Below are 18,650 nucleotides of genomic sequence, written 5' to 3'. Positions count from 1 at the left end.
GCACTTACAATGGAAGTGAATGGGGCCAATCCGTAAACGTTAAAATACTCACTGTTTCAAAAGTATAGCCAAAAGATGTAAACAATATTTGTGTTAACATGATTTTAGTGTGATAAAATCACTTACTAACATTTTCTGAGTAAAGTTATAGCCAATTTTACAGCTTTGTTGCCATGATGACATAACGCCATAAATCCTGTAAAACGATTTAAATAACTTAACCTGGGTAACTCAGCGAGTAAAGATGCTGACTACCACCCCTGGAGTTTGCAAGCCCAGGGTGTGCTGAGTGACTCCAGCCAGGTCTCCTAAGCAATCAAATTGGTTGCTAGGGAGGGTAGAGTCACATGGGGTAACCTCCTCGTCGTCGCTATAATGTGGTTCGCTCTTGTTGGGGCGTGTGGTGAGTTGTGCAAGGATGCTGCGGAGAATAGCGTGAAGCCTCCACACACGTTACGTCTCCACGGTAACGCGCTCAACAAGCCATGTGATAAGATGCGCAGATTGACGGTCTCAGATGCGGAGGCAACTGAGGCTGTGTCACATTTCGACGGCTGCATGCTAGGTAGGACGCGTCCTTTGAAGGCTGAAGTATACAGAGTGTCCTCCTTTAAACAAATCTTGTTTAAACGAGACAGCCTTCGTAGGGCAAATGGAAACGGAAAGTAACATGGTTGCTATGACAGCACGCCACTCTTTAACAAGCACGAGCGCTTTGAGTGAGAAGGGAACAAAGTCCCTTTAGAAGGGAATGTATGAGGTAAATTTTAGGAGAGTTTTATATACACATATTATATACACTGCACCGATCTACTGAGGTACTTCAACTTGGGAATTAACATTACTTGCGTTTGAACATAATATTTATGGGCAAATTGGCGTCATTTTTTTTTTTTAGACATTTCCGTTGAAGCAAAGCATTGTGGGTTGTGAGTGCCCACGAAGGATACACCTCATGCATCCTTCGAATTCCCGTGGAAAGTCGAATTCGAAGGCTGCATTCGAAGTGTCCTACTCGCTTTTATAATTATAATTTAATTTTTATAATTTTCTTTATTTATCACACATTTGCACATAAACAGTGAAATTCTTCTATTTCACATATCCCAGCTAGGCTGCGGTCAGTGCACAGGGTCAGCCATGATACAGCACCCCTGGAGCAGATAGGGTCAAGGGCCTTGCTCAAGGGCCCAACAGTGGCATCTTGGCAGTGCTGGGGCTTGAACCCCTGAACTTCTGATCAGTAATCCAGAGCCTTAACCGCAGAGCTACCACTGCCCATAACTAAGAGAGTTGCCGAAACCCAGGATTGAACCAGAGACCTTTAGATCTTGAGTCTAACGCTCTCACAACTGAGCTATTTCATCCAGTTTTGTGACAGCCTCGATGACGTATGCGGCCGAAAAATGCGACCTCCGCAGGACGCAGCCTTCGAAACAAGACACAGCCTGAGATTCGTCCTCCACCACCCGGATTAAGGTGAGTCGCCACCACGAGGATTTAGAGTGCACTGGGAACTGGGCATTCCCAATTGGGGAGGAAAAGGGGAGAAAAAAAGAATAATAATAATAATAATAATAATAATAATAATAATAATAATAATAATAATAATAATAATAATAATAATAATAATAATAATAATAATAATAATAATACACAAGTTTTAAGAGAAGAATTAATATAAGTGATTTTATAAAATTATAAGCTTCGCATTTCTGCCTTTAAGCCCTCCAAAAATTGGCCCCATTCACTTTCACTGTAAGTGCCTCACTGAAACATCGATTTTTGCTTATTTATTTTTTTTTTTTAAGAAAATAAGGACTAGTCTAATTTGAATTTCGGTGGTAATCAACATTATGCCACAAATGCTCTCGATTGAGCTTATGAACCCAAAATATTCCTTTTAAAACCCTAGAAGTACAGTATATGGCACCTAAGTATGTATTTCAATTTCAATGGTCACCATTTCGACAAAGTAGCCTAACAAAACAAAATAAAATCATAAAAAAACTAAATAAAATTGAATGGATGGGCTTCCCTCTAAGGACACTAATTTATATAGAATTTAAAATATAGATTTTTTTTTTTTTTTGGACAAATTTGGTTCTTTGCATGTATTATATAATAATAATAATAATAATAATAATAATAATAATAATAGTAATAATAATAATAATAATAATAATCTATGCAAAGCAAAAACCACTTACAAAAGTACAATAGTAATAGCCTACCAAAGTGTTTTTTTTTTTTTTTTTTTTTTCATGTATCATGGCAATATAATGTTTTTGAACAGGTGCCATGGTAGTCCCTTTACCAGTTCAGTGCCATGTATGCATCAAAGTACCATTATATTACTATCTGAAACGTTTACAGTTCCCTTTTCAACCTGTTCTACTTGAGGTGCATTAAAATGTCCCTCGTGAAATTTGTTACTGTGAGAATTTTGGATATATATAATAAATAAATAAAATAAAAAATAAGTGGTAAACAGATGGGACAGGAAAACAGGAAACATAACTGTTGTACATGACGTCAATTACAGAATAGAAACACATTAAGGCAGAGGAAGTTATTCGCAAAATAAACAGGCAGAGCCCACTCATTCTGCTAAAAGTGAAATCTTGCAATGGAAAGCATTCACCTGAAGGTGTGGTTTCTCTTGAATTCTTTTTTGTTGTTGTTGTTGTTTTTTTTTTTGTTGTTTTTTTTTTGTTGTTTTTTTTGTTTTTAGAAGTCCGATTCATTATAGCGAATCGTTCGGATTTTCGTTCGGACGGTTCATTACAATGCATTGGTTCAAAGAAACGATTCACCGATTCTAAGTCATCACTCAAAGCGTCCCTAGAAGTTGCCGCACGGCAGTTACTTTCGTGGCAAAATACGTTTTATTTAAATTCTACTATTTATTTGGCTACTGTGTTTTCGATTAGATTGCGTCGATTGCTATGTTGTTTATAGTTCAAAAATGCCACTCACCTCACAGTTATAAACTCCTATGCTTCCTTGACTGTGGTATGAATCACAAACCCTGAGCGAATTGAACGAATCTTTAAAAAGAACTGATTCAAAAGAACGATTCGTTCGCGATTCGGACCTTACTCCTTTCACTTACCTCAAAGAAGAAAACCACGTAAAATTGGTGTTAGACGGCAGTGTAATCAAAGATGGAACACAGGCAACACTATTTATGGCCATTATAAAGGAAGCAAACACTTGAAACTTGTGAGGGAGGAACAGTTTGACATTTTTTGCATAACGCTCTCATGCATAAAACTTTTAAAGGAGGATGGACAGAGGATGGAAGAGAGAATGACAGGTGAGTTTTACAGTATTTTGAGGTACATTGCGCTTCATGACATTGATATATATATATATATATATATATATATATATATATATATATATATATATATATATATATATATATATATATATAATTATTTATATTTAAATTAGTACTCCAAAAAATACTATTGATTGTAATTATAGCCTATGGTACTATTAGCCAATATTAGCTATTATTGTTCTGAATGATTACCATATTCATATACAGTGCACATGATATTTATGTGGTACTCAAAGGTATTTAAAAGAATATCATAGTAACATGGTACATGTCACAAACAGAATTACCATGGTAACGTGTTCAAAACACCATGGTAATAACATGGTACCTTTCGTGAAAATCATGTTGGCAAGAGCAAACTTGTTAAATGTACTTCATTTGTTTTTCCAGTGAAATGCAGCCCAACTGTATTTTTTCCATACTATAAATTTTGACAATAGCACATCAGAACAAGTTTAGTTACTTCCAGAATACTGGCTAGTTAATCATATTAATAATTAACAATGTATTTCTTTATGCAGGACAATGGTCTGTGTGTTTTTTTTTTCTTCTTTTCTTCAGTTGTCTATTTACAGCTGTCATTTAAATATTTTTAAGAGTGTAACTGGAGTCCAGGCGTTGAAGAATATAATTTACATATGTTTTGCATATAACCTATGGATGGGGCTACTAATAACAACAGCCTTTTTGAATAAATAATGATATTTGTAGTTGACAAATAACGGACATGAACTTTCTTTTTAACATCAAGGGAAAGTGTATATTTTAGATGCTGTAACTCATCTTAATTTAAGTTTTTCCCCATTTAAATCATGACCTGGTCTGGGAGGGGGGTCATTGCCCCGCTAGATTTTCCTTGTGCCCTCCCCCCTGAAACTTTTGATGCTCCCTGGACCAACATGGAAACACGATCAAGGATGACCAACCCAAGCGAAATTATCAAGCACCCCCTCACCCCCAACCAAAAATCACATTTTAGCTTTTTTGTGGTTCACTTCAATAGTCATGTGGTGTGACATATTATATGAATTATTAAAAGTAGACATTTTCCATGCAGTCTTTCTATTATTAAGGTTCAAAACTGCTTGTATTCTTATTATAAATGAATTAGAAAAATGATGTTTCAAGTTTTAGATTGAAAAATCATGTTATACTTCAGAACATGTCAACTAACCACCCATTTGGAGTTTTGCTGATAGTACCAAATGTCTATGTATTAAACCTCCATGGATGGCATTATCAACTGGGAACCGGAGCATTGATGGGAATTATGGTCTTTTAAATAAACACACGGTTCTTTCCTGGTTTGGTAAGCTATTGTTAAGCAATGACTTGACTCTAACAGCTAATGCCACCTCTTTATTCACATTATCAGCATGCGCTGCCTTTGTTCTGCAAAAGCTGTTAATGCAATTGTTTAATTTGTAAATGCAAACCATTTTGTTTCTAGCTCTTGTGCTCACTTCAGAACCTTGGTCCAACTTCACCAACCAGTCGACACCAGGACCAATCAACCGGAAATGTAATGACAGCGAAGACTTCAAATATTTGGCGTACACAGTCACTTACAGTGTCGTATTGCCTATTGGATTTATCAGCAACTTCATAGCTCTTTTTGTGTTTCTATGTCTTACTCCTAAGAAGACTGCCAACACTGTGTTCATGACTAACTTGGCCATTTCGGATGTTGGCTTCTCATTGACATTGCCCTTGCGCCTGGTCTACTACTTTAGGGGCGGTGAATGGGACTTTGCAGACTGGCTTTGTCGCTGGTGTGTATTTTCCTTCTACCTTAACCTCTACACCAGTGTACTGTTTCTTACAGGCCTAAGTGTGTTGCGGTACATCGCCATAGTACACCCAATCCGCAACAAGACCTTGGTCACGGTGCGCAGAGCTAGCCTAATATGCTTTGGCATCTGGATTTTTGTGGCTGGATTGTCATCACCGTTCCTCATGACAGGAACTTTGCATCGCGAGGGGAAAACACGTTGCTTTGAACCTGGGACCAGCAAGTCTTGGATGCGAATATTGGACTTGAATTATGTGGGAGTTCTGTTTGGATTTGTCTTTCCTTTCATAACAATTCTAGCCTGCTACGGATGCATCATAAGCAAACTCATCAGTGGATGGAAAGTTGGGAATCGGAAGCACAACAATCGACGACGCTCTGTGTATTTGATTGCTGTTGTCCTAAGTACATTTCTGCTGTGTTTTCTACCATACCACGTTGCCCGCACGGTCCATCTTTATGCCATTGTTTCAGGCAAGGATTGCCAGGTCATTGAGGATCTCCAAAGAGTTCTGGTCATCTCGCTTTGCACGGCAGCATCCAATAGTTGCTTCAATCCCTTACTGTACTACTTTGCAGGCGAGACCTTCCGTACGGCCATCTGCAGAGCTTCAGATCGAGGAACGCTGAGTTTGTTCAACCAGAGTTCATTCTACCCATCTTTTCGTCGCAGGAGTCATTCAGGCACCTGGCAGAGAACAAGACGCCAAAGCTCCATTGACTCATGCCAAGACTGTCCATTTTCCCTAGACAGCTGTCAGACCCTAAACAAAAAGAAGGATAATGGTTGCGTGCAGGCCCCAAAATTAAGTAGGTCTCAAGATAAAAATGACACAGAAAGTGACAAAACTGCCCCAGATATTTAAAAAGTATGATCAAAAAATGCAACACGGTCTCATGATAATTTGTATGAGATGGAGAAATTACTAGATATCGAATTACTCATACTAAAGCATTTTAGCTAGCCTCCTATCCAACACTTTATTTAAGAAAGGAAACGTCAGTGAACAAATTTTGGTACTCATTTTTATTTATACGATAAACCTGTAACACTCCCCTCGTCTTATTTAAAACCCAATGTTTTATTTCTTCTATGGTACACTAAAGTAATTTTCCTAATTGAAATCATGGCAGAAAAAAATAAGGAGCCGCGGGCCACATCACTGTAATAATTAAAAAAAATGGCTAGAAGCTACTAGATTGCCACTATGCATAATCTTTATATTGTACACTTAATATTATGCAAGTTTTAATCATAATTTGTGCTCTATGGAATGCTTGTGTAGGCCCTACATGTAAATAAATGATAGGGTATTTCACTCACAAAGAACTCTTATAATGGAACAGTGACGCATCTTATACAAAATATTATACTCATTCACATTTTTATGTTTTTGATGTCCATTCAGTGGCACTGCAAAGAACAAACAGACCTGCTACTGAGTGTTGGGTGTGACCCATCACAATTATCAGAATCAGATTTCATTTTATCACTTTGTGATGCAAGGAACTACTCTTTATTTTCAAGGAATTTCTCTTTATAGATATACAATTATAACTTCTGTTCTGTTGTTACTTGATTTACAAATATTATTTTATTTTGTAGACGTCCATGTGCAAGCTGAGCGCGCGCATCAGGCACAGATGTGCAAGTGTTTTAAGCGCTCTCTTCTACAGTACATCCTCACTCAAATGGCGCTGGGAAGCCCGTTAATAATTTGTTTTGTTTCAAAAAAATATCAGAACGAACCAATTAATTACAGTATACTTCCCAGTGCTACAGAGGACGTTCTGGAAGAATATACTCGGTTCGTGCATCTCTGTGCACGCTCAGTAAACTCTGTTCAGCCGCTTGCACAACAGCAGCTCTACTCGGTTGTATGATGTGAGGTATCAGGACATTTTAACAAGAACAAGTACATGAGTAAAATATCTAACCTGATTTCAGTCCTTTAATAAATGCATCATTCTTTCTGCTGGGCCCTTCATCCTTGAAAATAAAGAGTATTCCAAACTCCTGTTGAACTCTGCCCGTGGATGAAGCTGGTGACGACACAGAACGCACTTGCAGAGATGATACGCTGTGAATAGCGGCTGCACATGATAGCTACAACTAGTGCCCAGAATATGAATTTCATATAATTTCTCCATAGCAGGCCTAATTCTGTTCTATTTCTAAAGTCTCTCGCATCGGAGCAGTCGGAGGGCCACAGATGGCCCGCGGGTCGGACTTTGGACACCCCTGGGTTAGGGTGAGGGTTAGGTTGAACGCTTATACAAAACCTCAATGTTTCTCTTTCTTTGTGAACTTTATTTATGGGTTCACCTCGAGATACACACACACACAAAAGATTTTGTGGTGAAGTAAATATAGCAGAAAAGATTAAGTACTTTCTACATTGAATAAGTTAAAGTGTGAACTTGAAAATATTAAGTAAATTCTTCATACTTAATTCAAATATACACTGGCAGCCAAAAGTTTGGAATAATGTACAGATTTTGCACTTATGGAAAGAAATTGGTACTTTTATTCACCAAAGTGGCATTCAGCTGATCACAATGTATAGTCAGGACATTCATAATGTGAAAAATTACTATTACAATTTGAAAAACAAAAAAAAAAAAAAATTCAGAAATTCTAAAACTACTTCAAAGAGTTCTCATCAAAAAATCCTCCATGTGCAGCAATGACAGCTTTGCAGATTCTTGACATTCCAGCTGTCAGTTTGTCCAGATACTCAGGTGACCTTTCACCCCACACTTCCTGTAGCACTTGCCATAGATGTGTCTGTCTTGTCGGGCACTTCTCACGCACCTTACAGTCTAGCTGATCCCACAAAAGCTCAATGGGGTTAAGATCCATAACACTCTTTTCCAATTATCTGTTGTCCAATGTCTGTGTTTCTTTGCCCGCTCTAACCTTTTCTTTTTGTTTTTCTGTTTCAAAAGTGGCTTTTTCTTTGCAATTCTTCCCATAAGTCCTGCACCCCTGAGTCTTCTCTTTACTGTTGTACATGAAACTGGTGTTGAGCAGGTAGAATTCAATGAAGCTGTCAGCTGAGGACATGTGAGGTGTCTATTTCTCAAACTAGAGACTCTGATGTACTTATCCTCTTGTTTAGTTGTACATCTGGTCTTCCACATCTCTTTCTGTCCTTGTTAGAGCCAGTTGTCCTTTGTCTTTGAAGACTGTAGTGTACACCTTTGTATGAAATCTTCAGTTTTTTGGCAATTTCAAGCATTGTATAGCCTTCATTCCTCAAAACAATGATTGACTGATGAGTTTCTAGAGAAAGTTTTTATTTTTTTATTTTGTTGTTGTTGTTGCTAATTTTGACCTAATATTGACCTTAAGACATGTCAGTCTATTACATACTGTGGCAACTCAAAAACAAACACAAAGACAATGTTAAGCTTCATTTAATGAACCAAACAGCTTTAAACTGTGTTTGATATAATGGAAAGTGATTTTCTAGTACCAAATGATCAATTTAGCATGATTACTCAAGGATAAGGTGTTGGAGTGATGGCTGCTGTCTAGATTTGAACAAAAATGACTTTTTTCAAATAGTGATGGTGTTGTTTTTTACATCAGTAATGTCCTGACTATACTTTGTGATCAGTTGAATGCCAATTTGGTGAATTAAAGAACCAACAGCAAAATCTGTACATTATTCCAAACTTTTGGCCGCCAGTGTATAAAAGTTTATGCTCTAGCTTATATGTAAATATTATATATGATTGTGTGTTATCTTTACAATGTGTCATCATGTTCAATCTTAAAGTAGAAAACCTTGTCGTTTTTAATCAATTTGGTAATTTAAGTAAATTTAGAGTTCGTTGCATGCTTAAATAATTAATGAGCTTGCATGGTTACACTGTTTGCAAGTTTATTTACGCCGGTTTTTATTTTGATAGTTTTTTTATTTTGTTGTTACATTTGGTAACCTCTTGTTTTGTTAAGTCTGAAGTTAATTTTCTACTCAAAATTACCCGTTCATGATAAAAATTATCTGTTAATTGTTACCTTCATTGTGTTTTGTGCACCAAGTGTTTAGGTCTGTGTGCACAGCTCTGCATCTTATTTCTTTCCTGTGGTAGGCTTTCGGATGTCATGTCACGTGGTACATGATTAAACGTGTTTATACAGGAAGTTCAAAATGTGATATGTTCTAACAAAATTATTGTTTACATTTTACGAAGATAATTTAGGTACCATGTACATCAGATTTCTAAGTTACTGTATTAACTGAAATGTTTAAGTTACATTTACTCACTAACTGTAATCAATATTATGTCATGAAGGAGATTTTACTTAATTTTCTACCATTAAAATGAACTTAGAAAAAGTTTGTGCAAAAACTGGCGAAATAAAATGTAAGTAAATCTTAAACTAGTAATTTTTTTCAGTGTAGGGGCCCAAGCCCTGGAAAGCGCTGCGGTTCTGGCGTTAATACAGTATAAATCGTATTACCATCGTTGGATGGTTTGTTTATTTTTTGGAGTAAAAGTTGTTTACGATTTCGCCATCTCGTACTATTATGACTTGTTATGAGACTGGGTTCAAAAAATCCCTGTTGCCATCTGCTATCTGTTATGAAACATTTTATATATTTGATCATTTTCTATTCTAGGCCTATCTAGTCATGGGCGTAGTTACCTGTTGCTTGTAGGTATCTGTATTCACTGTCTCAGTGGCCAGTGTTGCTGAATGTGTAGCTAATATGAAGTGTTTTTTCATGAAATACAGTCAAATCTGCACTGATGAAAAATTACAAAATGTTAGATTACTTAAAAATGTACCATGAAGAGAACAGCCCATTATTAAGAATGTACACTAATGGAGCATTTATTTTGTTATGATCTTATGCATTTTTTTAGATACTTTTGTATTTGATGATGAATTGATTTCATTTTAAAACAGACATAATTGTTGAAATTGAGAAATCTCAATTCATTGACACTCAAATGAATCCATAAATGGATGACTCGCTGTGTTATGTGGTTAGAAATAATATAGGGTACAATGGAGGTAAAGGCACGCCTTAAGGAAAAAGTGTACCAAGAATGAATTTCTTTTCATTGAATATTTATGGAGCAATATAATGTTGTTTTGAAAAGAAAGATGGCGAGGGGGCCTTTTACCCACACCTCTATAGGAGCATTAGTTATAGTGAAACATTTCTCAACTTATGCATATACTTTTCAGACAGCAAGTTGCTTTTTTTGGGGGGTTTTTTTTTGTAACAAATGAAGATAATGGTTATTCAAAATAACCACTTTAGAAAAGGGTCACCATTTCCTGTTCATTTCCTAACATCTCAAGAATTCCATAAACAAAATAATCTCCATTGTGATTGGATCAGTCAGTGTGAGTCCACTATGAACATTCTTCAAAACAAATCTATTATTTTTATGGGGGGCCTTTAGTCCCTGCGATATTCTTTCACTTATTGAACAGTAATTAATTTTTATTTTTATTATTTAATCACCTTGAACAAAACCAAATAAGCATTTTGTCTCAAAACAAATGTGATCTTAATTAGCTACCTACTGTACATTTGCAACATTTATAAAATTATTAAATATTAAATTACCTCAACCTTTAGACACTTTACTCAATGAACTGTTTGATCAGGGAAATTTTTGTTTCTGTAGTGCATAGTGGCAAATAGGTGTTAAAGGGATAGTTCACCCAAAAATGAAAATTCAGTAATTGTTTACTCCAGTGTTATTATAACCCTATATGACTTTATTTCTTTTTCTCAACACAAAGGGAGAAATTGTCAAAAAAAAAAAAAAAAAAAAAAATTGTGCTCAGTAATGTCATAAAATAGCAGTTTATGGTGACCACCTCTTCAAGCTTCAAAAGAACACAAAAGTAAAAGTCTAATAATTGATTCTATGAGACTCATGATTGTTATGAAAGCATACGATAAGGTTTGGTGAGAAACAAACTGAAATCTAATGTATTTAGTGAAAATGTTCATTGACCTTTGATCTCCTCTGCGCATTCATGATAGGACACGAGAGCAACTGTTCACGCAGCCCCCTCGCAACATTGGGCCGTTCAGACGAAAACGTTTTGTTTTTCAAGAAACAGTTCCTCCACAGTAATAGTGACAACAGAACACAACACATCTGCACACAACACAGAGAACAAAACTTACTAAACATGTCTGAAGAGTTTGTTGTCAAAGAATTGATGCATTTCTATGCCCAGCCTTATTTTTTAAAAAGTTTTTGGAGATACCCACGCGATACCGAAAATAGAAAACAAGCGATCGATAGAATGTACCGTCACTCATCACTGCTGGTTAGGACAAAAACTCTGAATACCATAGAAAATATACCTTTTATCACGTGTTGTTTGCCGTCAGGACATGGTGTGACTGTGGCTGCCTGTAGCCTCCTCTATGTTTGATTTCCGAATACTTCGTTCAAAAAAATAAGGCTGGGCATAGAAATGCATCAATTCTTTGACTACAAACTCAGACATGTTTAGTAAGTTCTGCTCTCTGTTTTGTGTGCAGCTGTGTTGTGTTCTGTTGTCACTATCACTGTGGAGGACCTGTTTTTAGATAAACAAAACGAGCTGAACGCCCCAATGTCGCGAGGGGGCTGCGTGAACTGTTGCTCTAGTGCCCAATCATGAACGCGCACAGGAGATCAATGGTCAGTGAACATTTTCATTAAATAATACATTAGATTTTGGTTTGTTTCTCAGCAAAACTTATCGTATGCTTTCATAACAATAATGAGTCTCATGGAATAATTTATTAGACTTCTGAATTATACTTTTGTGTTCTTATAAAGCTTGAAGAGGTGGTCACTATAAACTGCCATTGTATGAAACCACCAAGCACAATTATTATTATTTTTTTTTTTTCACAATTTCTCCCTTTGTGTTAAGAAAAGAAAAGAAAGTAATATAGGGTTATAACAACACAGGGGTGTGTAAACAATGACTGAATTTAAATTTTTGGGTGAACTAATCCTTTAAGGAATGTGCTGTTGTAGCTTTTGTTGCTATTTAGTGTTTTAGGAGAAAGCAATTTCAAAAGTGCCTTTTTCCCCAGAGGTGGCCTTTAGCCCTGTTGGACCCTACCCTTAAATGTAATTTAAGGGGCAAATAAAATAAAATGTAAAGTTGAACTTGGAGACTCAGAAAAGCAGAAAAGCATTGGTGACTGACAAGGGAAAATGTGTCAGTGATTTGTAGTAGAAGAGGAAAGTTGCACTATATAAAGAGGAAGAAGAGAAGAGATTACAGGTTAGATGTCTTTATAACTCAGCTGAATAAGAAACTGTATGGACAACTCAACTCAAAGCACCTTTGTTTTCTTCCATTGCTTTGTTTTCTCTCAGTTCTCAAGTGAAAGTCTAATCAATTGAGTATGTGGCTATTTTTTAGACCTTGCTCAGATGTGGTACTTCAGATAAGGGCATATCGAGTTTCACCACAAACTAAAGACAAACCAAAGAACTGTTGAGAGTTCAGATACTCAGGACACTTTGTCAAGAAGTATGGCATTATAATAATAAGGCAAGCATCTATTGCTCATACTTAGGGTTATATATTTGATGTTCTGTAGAATGCACACTTTAAAATATTTATCTGCACATCAGAAATCAGTCATCGCATGTTATTGGATCAGATAAGTTCAGACAATAAGAATTTCACACTAGATTGCTCTTAGACAACTAAATATTCAGTCAAAACAACAATTACTGCAAAACACTGTATTATCGGTTTCCCTCATTCAAGAGGAAATTAGCTGGAACTTGGCTCAGTTTAACTGCAGTTAGTGTGACAGGAAGAGCGTGTAATTCTGCATGGTTATTATTTAGAAGGCATACACTGGCTGTTTCAGAAGATCAAAATCCTTGCACAGAAAAAATTATTGGTCTTTAAACCTGCATTTTATCTCGCTGATGTAAATGAATTAAAGGAATCTTTCTAAAGCAAATTTGCAGAAATATTAATATTAAGTGCATCACAGTGCATTATTGATTTAATTTTGTATTTATTTTTAGCCTTCTGATTGTATATGTAAAGGCCAGTATTATCAATACCATCTCAAAGCATCCATGAAGGCATCCTTTTACCACAATACTTTTGTACATTTTACTATCTTTGACATTTAAAATGTCTTTCCATTTTATTGTTTATTTCTTTACAATTTTGAAAACTGCATGTAAAAACATTTGTAAGCACTATGTGCAGAAGGCCATATATAAAGTCTGTTTCAATAAAATCTCTAATTACTTGTTGCTTATTATTTGTCTTCTTATAGTACTACTATTACTATTTAATTTAGTAACATGACTTGTTTTACTGACCTTAACAGTGTGAAATGGGCTATGTTCGTTGTGGAATACTAATAAACATAAATCCATTAAATACACGATTACACGCCTTGTCAATGTTTTTTATGAGGTTAGGGTATTTTTACAAGAAATGCTAACCAATGTAGCCTTTAACATCATATAGAAAAGCTACAACCAATATATCTATGACAAAAGTGCACGTTGGAGCATAACTTTTTTTTTCTCTAGTAAGACCTTTGATATTAGAGAAAAGATGTACTGCAAAAATCATATTCTTAATGAGGATTTAAATATTGTTTTTCTGTAAAAAATATAAGAAAATCCTTAAAACAAGATAAATTTAAGTGAATTTTCTTACTTTATTTACTTATTTATAGTCAAAGCAAGTGAAAAATTTGCAAGTACTGAAGAAGTAATCCAAAGTATTTATATTACGTTACTGACTTTGAATAATCGAATGGAATACGTTACAGATTACATTTGACAGCATGTATTCTGTAATCTGTAGTGGAATACTTTTTAAAAGTAACCTTCCCAACCCTGTTCCTTACCCACCGTAGGCAAAATTTCAAGAAGGACATAGCTACAGGCATTGCTCCAAAAAGAGGCGGGAGCTCCAAACAGCCATTGAAGATTCCGGGGGGGGATGGGGGGGAGGTAACCCCCCATAATCAAAACAATCACATACAACCCCCCCCAATATTTATACCATTATTAATGGAAACATATAAATGCTTCATGCTGCAACCCTCAAATGTTCAAGCCAAATCTACACCATTGCCCTTACCTAACCCTTTCCCTAATCTTAACCGTGAGTGGAAGTGACACCCCATTTTGGAGTTGGCACAACCCCCCTTTTGGAATAACCATGCCCCCTTCTGGAGTAACCCTGCCCTCTTTGGGAGGTTCCACTCCCATTTGGAGGTCTCCGGCCTGCAGCTATACCTACTTGAAAATTTCCAATGAATATCAATGTTAATTTAACGATCTTGAATGATTTCGCTGTGATGCCATCAGAACAGCTTAAATATGGGACAAATCGAGTCCCGTATTGATTCAGTATGGTACACATCATTTCATCTTTAAATGAATGGGACAATCTCGTATTTTACGGGATGGGTGGCAACTCTAGTATGATCTTATATTGATTAAAGGGGCGGTCACGCTAGGCTTTGAGCGTGCAAATTTTTTTCGTACAACACAACCGACCAGGATATGATGTCACGCGGGAGGGCTTCTGGTGTACGTAAACAATACATCACAAATAAATAATATTATATTAAAAATTTTAAAATATATTGTCTACGCACTTTCCTGCAGCAAAAAACCACTTAGCTTTAAAATATGTATTCTTTGTATTGAGCTAAGTGGTCACCATGTGACGTTTCGATTTTCTATTGGCCACGCATCATCTCGTCGTAAGAATTCACAATTCAGAGTTCACCAAGCTTGAACTTGACTTATTCAAAGATATGATTTAACCTTATTATTGAGCTTTTTTTTTAAATTTTTTTTTAATATACTTTCATATTTTGATGTCTGCAAATCCATAATATTTGTTTTCTGTTTCTGTCGTTATGATTGTTCATTGTAAGAGATACAACCATGCTTCATTTCCCTGATCTTGTATGTATGTATGTATGTATGTATATATAAGTTCTGTAATAAAAAATAAAATAAAAAGCTTGAACTTTTGGATGCAGCATTGTACAAAATTTCTTCGCATATTTGCTTTCTGGTCTCCCGCGTTCAGATGCATTGAATGAGAGTTAATGGAGCACAAAGTATAGTATGACCGCCCTTTGCTTAATAATCCGACAATGTGTAAGTTAAGGTAAACACCACGGCATTCCTTTACCGGAGTAAGGTCATAAATGGTTAAGCAAAAATGATCAGCACGCATAGATTTTTGCCACCCCGATTTCGCGTTGTGTTCTTACCTGCTGATGTGCGCATGGCTATTTATTACTGTTAATTTTTGGTTACCAGAATGGACATTCTAACGTTCTCACTTGGTTCGCCAGGAAAGTTTTTTTTTTTTTTTTTTACGGAAATAGAACGTTCCCTGCAGGTTTGGAGAACGTTCCTTAATGTTCTCCTGATCTCTTACATACTGATATCCTTTCTGTACCTTGATGTACATCAATTAATCTTCAATCTATGTCTTGTTCTGGACCATTGTTTAATTAATTAATTATTAAAACAAGTTAAACACAACATCACACATAATATGTATTGATGGATAAATAAATATCCATCCATCCACCTTTTTTATACCCGCTTATGCTGCTTTTGACATTGAACCATAAAGAGGCATGAGCACAACACTGTAAAGTGGATAAGCCAGTAAAAATACAGATAAAGGTGTTTACATGCAACACGAAATTGGGGTAATGGGCAAAAATATACCCATGTCCATTGGTTTATACTTGCGCACTTTATGACATTATGTAACTGGTCCTGCTTGAGCGGGATTCGAACCGGCGTCAGCTGGCATAGGAGGCGGGCGTGCTAACGAGGAGGCTAAAGCCTCTAGCGTCAGTCACTATTGTGCCTTGAGGCCTGTGGAGTGAGGTTTACACATGTACCAGCTGGCTTCCGTTACACTTACACTGATAAAAGATAGCTGTTTAATGCGTTTACATGACCACACACGTTGTCGACTTATTAGGCATAATCAGTGTAAGAACATGCAGGTAAACACGCTCAGTGTTGTCACTTGACCTCATTATGTTCAATTGGCATCAATTATCATCTCGGAAATAATAATGGTTATTTTGCATTTTAATCCAATTTTGTGTAAAAATTTGTTTTAACTCTTTGCAGTCCAATCAAATAATCAGTCAAGAAATACACTGCCTGGCCAAAAAAAATAAAATAAATGTGCATACTCTAATATTTCATTGGACCGCCTTTAGCTTTGATTACGGTGCACATTCATCATGGCATTGTTTCGACAACCTTATGCAACGTCACAAAATGTATTTCTGTCCAGAGTTGCATTCGTGTCTGGCCGAGATCTCGTATTGATGATGGGAGAGTCAAACCACACGTAAAGTCTTCTCCAGCAGATCCCAAAGACTTTCAATGGGATTAAGATCAGGACTCTGTGGTGGCCAATTCATGTGTGAAAATGATTCCTCATGCTCTCTGAACCACTCTTTCACAATCTGAGCCCGATGAATCTTAGCATTGTCTCCCTGGAAAATGCCCGTGCCGTCAGGGAAGAAAAACTCCATTGATGGGATAACCTGGTCATTCAGTACATTCAGGTAGTCAGCTGACTTCATTTTATGGCTGCATAACATTGCTGAGCCAAGACCTGACCAAATGAAGCAACCCCAGATCATAACACTGCCTCAACACTACAGTGGGCACTATGCATGATGGGGGCATCATGTGCTTCCCTTTTTACACTGACGTGCCCATCACTTTGGAATAGGGTAAATCTGGACTCATCAGATCACATGACCTTTTTCCATTGCTCCACAGTCCAAACTTTACTCTCCCTATAGCAAATTGAAGTCGTTTTTTTTCGATTAGCCTCACTAACAAGTGGCTTTCTTGTGGCCACACAGCTGTTGGTCCCAGTCCTGCAAGTTCTCGTCACATTGTGTGTGTGGAAATGCTCTTACTTTCACTATTAAACATAGCCGTGAGTTCTACTGTCGATTTTTTACGATGTGACTTCAAGCATTTTAGTGATCTCCAATCATGATCATTCAAGATTTTTTTCCGACCACATTTCTTCTGCGAAGCTGACAGTTCACCACTATCCTTCCAGGTTTTTAATAATGCGTTGAACAGTTCTTAACCCAATTCCAGTGATTTCAACAATCTTCTTAGTTGTTTTCTTTGCTTGATGCAGGCCAATCATTTGCCTCTTCTGAAACACAGTAACAGCTTTTCCACGACCATGGGATACATCTTAAGAAATGAGAAGATACACACTGCATCAGTTAGGGTTAAAAAAATTGTTGCCAGCTGAAACATATTAATCACTGCAATAATGACCCAATCATAGGCTCTTAAGTATCTGCTTTTTTAAATCCAAACTGCAACTTCTTTTTGGCCAGGCAGTATATATTAAAAATCATAGCTAACATTACTTAGTTCATTTGTCACGCTAAAAACGTAGTCTACCATACTAACGTTGATTTTAATTTTGAACACAGCAATGCTCAAGATCTTGTTGTGTCTTTGTATAGTATTTTTCTGTTACTCATATCTGCTTCCAAAGGAAGTGAAATCTAGACTGTGGCGTCTCTTGAATATTTAAAACTTCTCATCTTAAGAAACAGGAATAGATCTGTGAGAAATGGATTAATTTGGCTTGTAAAATCACTTCCTTTACAGAAAGGGAGGAACAAACAAAGAGAAAACAGATATTTGGCAGAGCTACTAAAGCACACGTGTCTGCTACAGTAATCACCCAAACATTTTGACCACCTTAGAACATATTACATTTTTAATAACATGTTAATAAAAACAAAACAAAAATATACACAACCTATTTACACCCAGTAAAACCCAGCTTTGCCTCCAGAAGAGTCTGGATTCTTCCCTGACATGGATTTAACAAGGGGCAGGAAACATTGCTTAGAGATTTTCATCCACGTTGGCATGATAGCATCACCCAGTTGCTGCAAATTTGCTGTTCCGCCACATTAACTGCAATTACTCACTTAGATTGCATTTCTTCCTACTTTTAATGTTTGGTCTGAGAAAATATTAAACCTACTGAACATAAGAGTTGCCTCCATTGGCTATTTGCATTAATGGGCACGTGAGATAATTTAGTGGCCACTGAGTGTAACTCAGTTAAAGGTACAGCTAATAATAAAAGGTATTATGTTTGTCTACTTCTTTTAAAGATAAAACCAAGTTCCATTCCTCCAAAACTCATGTATTGCATAATAAGAGGTAACAAGGAAGACCTTAAAAGGATCCGTAAGGAATGCAGGTGTTGAAATCTTGTAGTAGCATTATCTAACACATGATCTTAGACACGTACAGTATGCACTTGCAAAATGTTGGCCTAAATTTGGTATGTTCTGACATTAAAGTAAATATAAGCATGCCATACCATTGGTCAAGACCCAGATCCAGACCAAGGCTTTTGAGGTTTAAGACCCAGACACATTTATGTGGTCTCAAGCAGTCTTAAGATGAAGATTC

The 18,650-nt window shown here is 36.4% G+C and overlaps 1 protein-coding gene across 1 annotated transcript; it reads left to right on the top strand.

Moving 5' to 3' along the window:
- The first annotated feature begins 4,777 nt into the window (after window positions 1-4,777).
- On the top strand, window positions 4,778-6,007 carry LOC127446389 (cysteinyl leukotriene receptor 1-like). The gene has a single exon (XM_051707295.1). The coding sequence runs from the start codon at window positions 4,778-4,780 to the stop codon at window positions 6,005-6,007; it is 1,230 nt and encodes a 409-aa protein (XP_051563255.1).
- The last annotated feature ends 12,643 nt before the right edge of the window (window positions 6,008-18,650 follow it).

The sequence above is a fragment of the Myxocyprinus asiaticus genome, chromosome 9 (assembly GCF_019703515.2).
Source record: "Myxocyprinus asiaticus isolate MX2 ecotype Aquarium Trade chromosome 9, UBuf_Myxa_2, whole genome shotgun sequence".
NCBI classification, from domain to species: Eukaryota; Metazoa; Chordata; class Actinopteri; order Cypriniformes; family Catostomidae; genus Myxocyprinus; species Myxocyprinus asiaticus.
The sequence above is the reverse complement of the archived record's forward strand: the minus strand, read 5'-3'. Positions and strand labels throughout refer to the sequence as shown.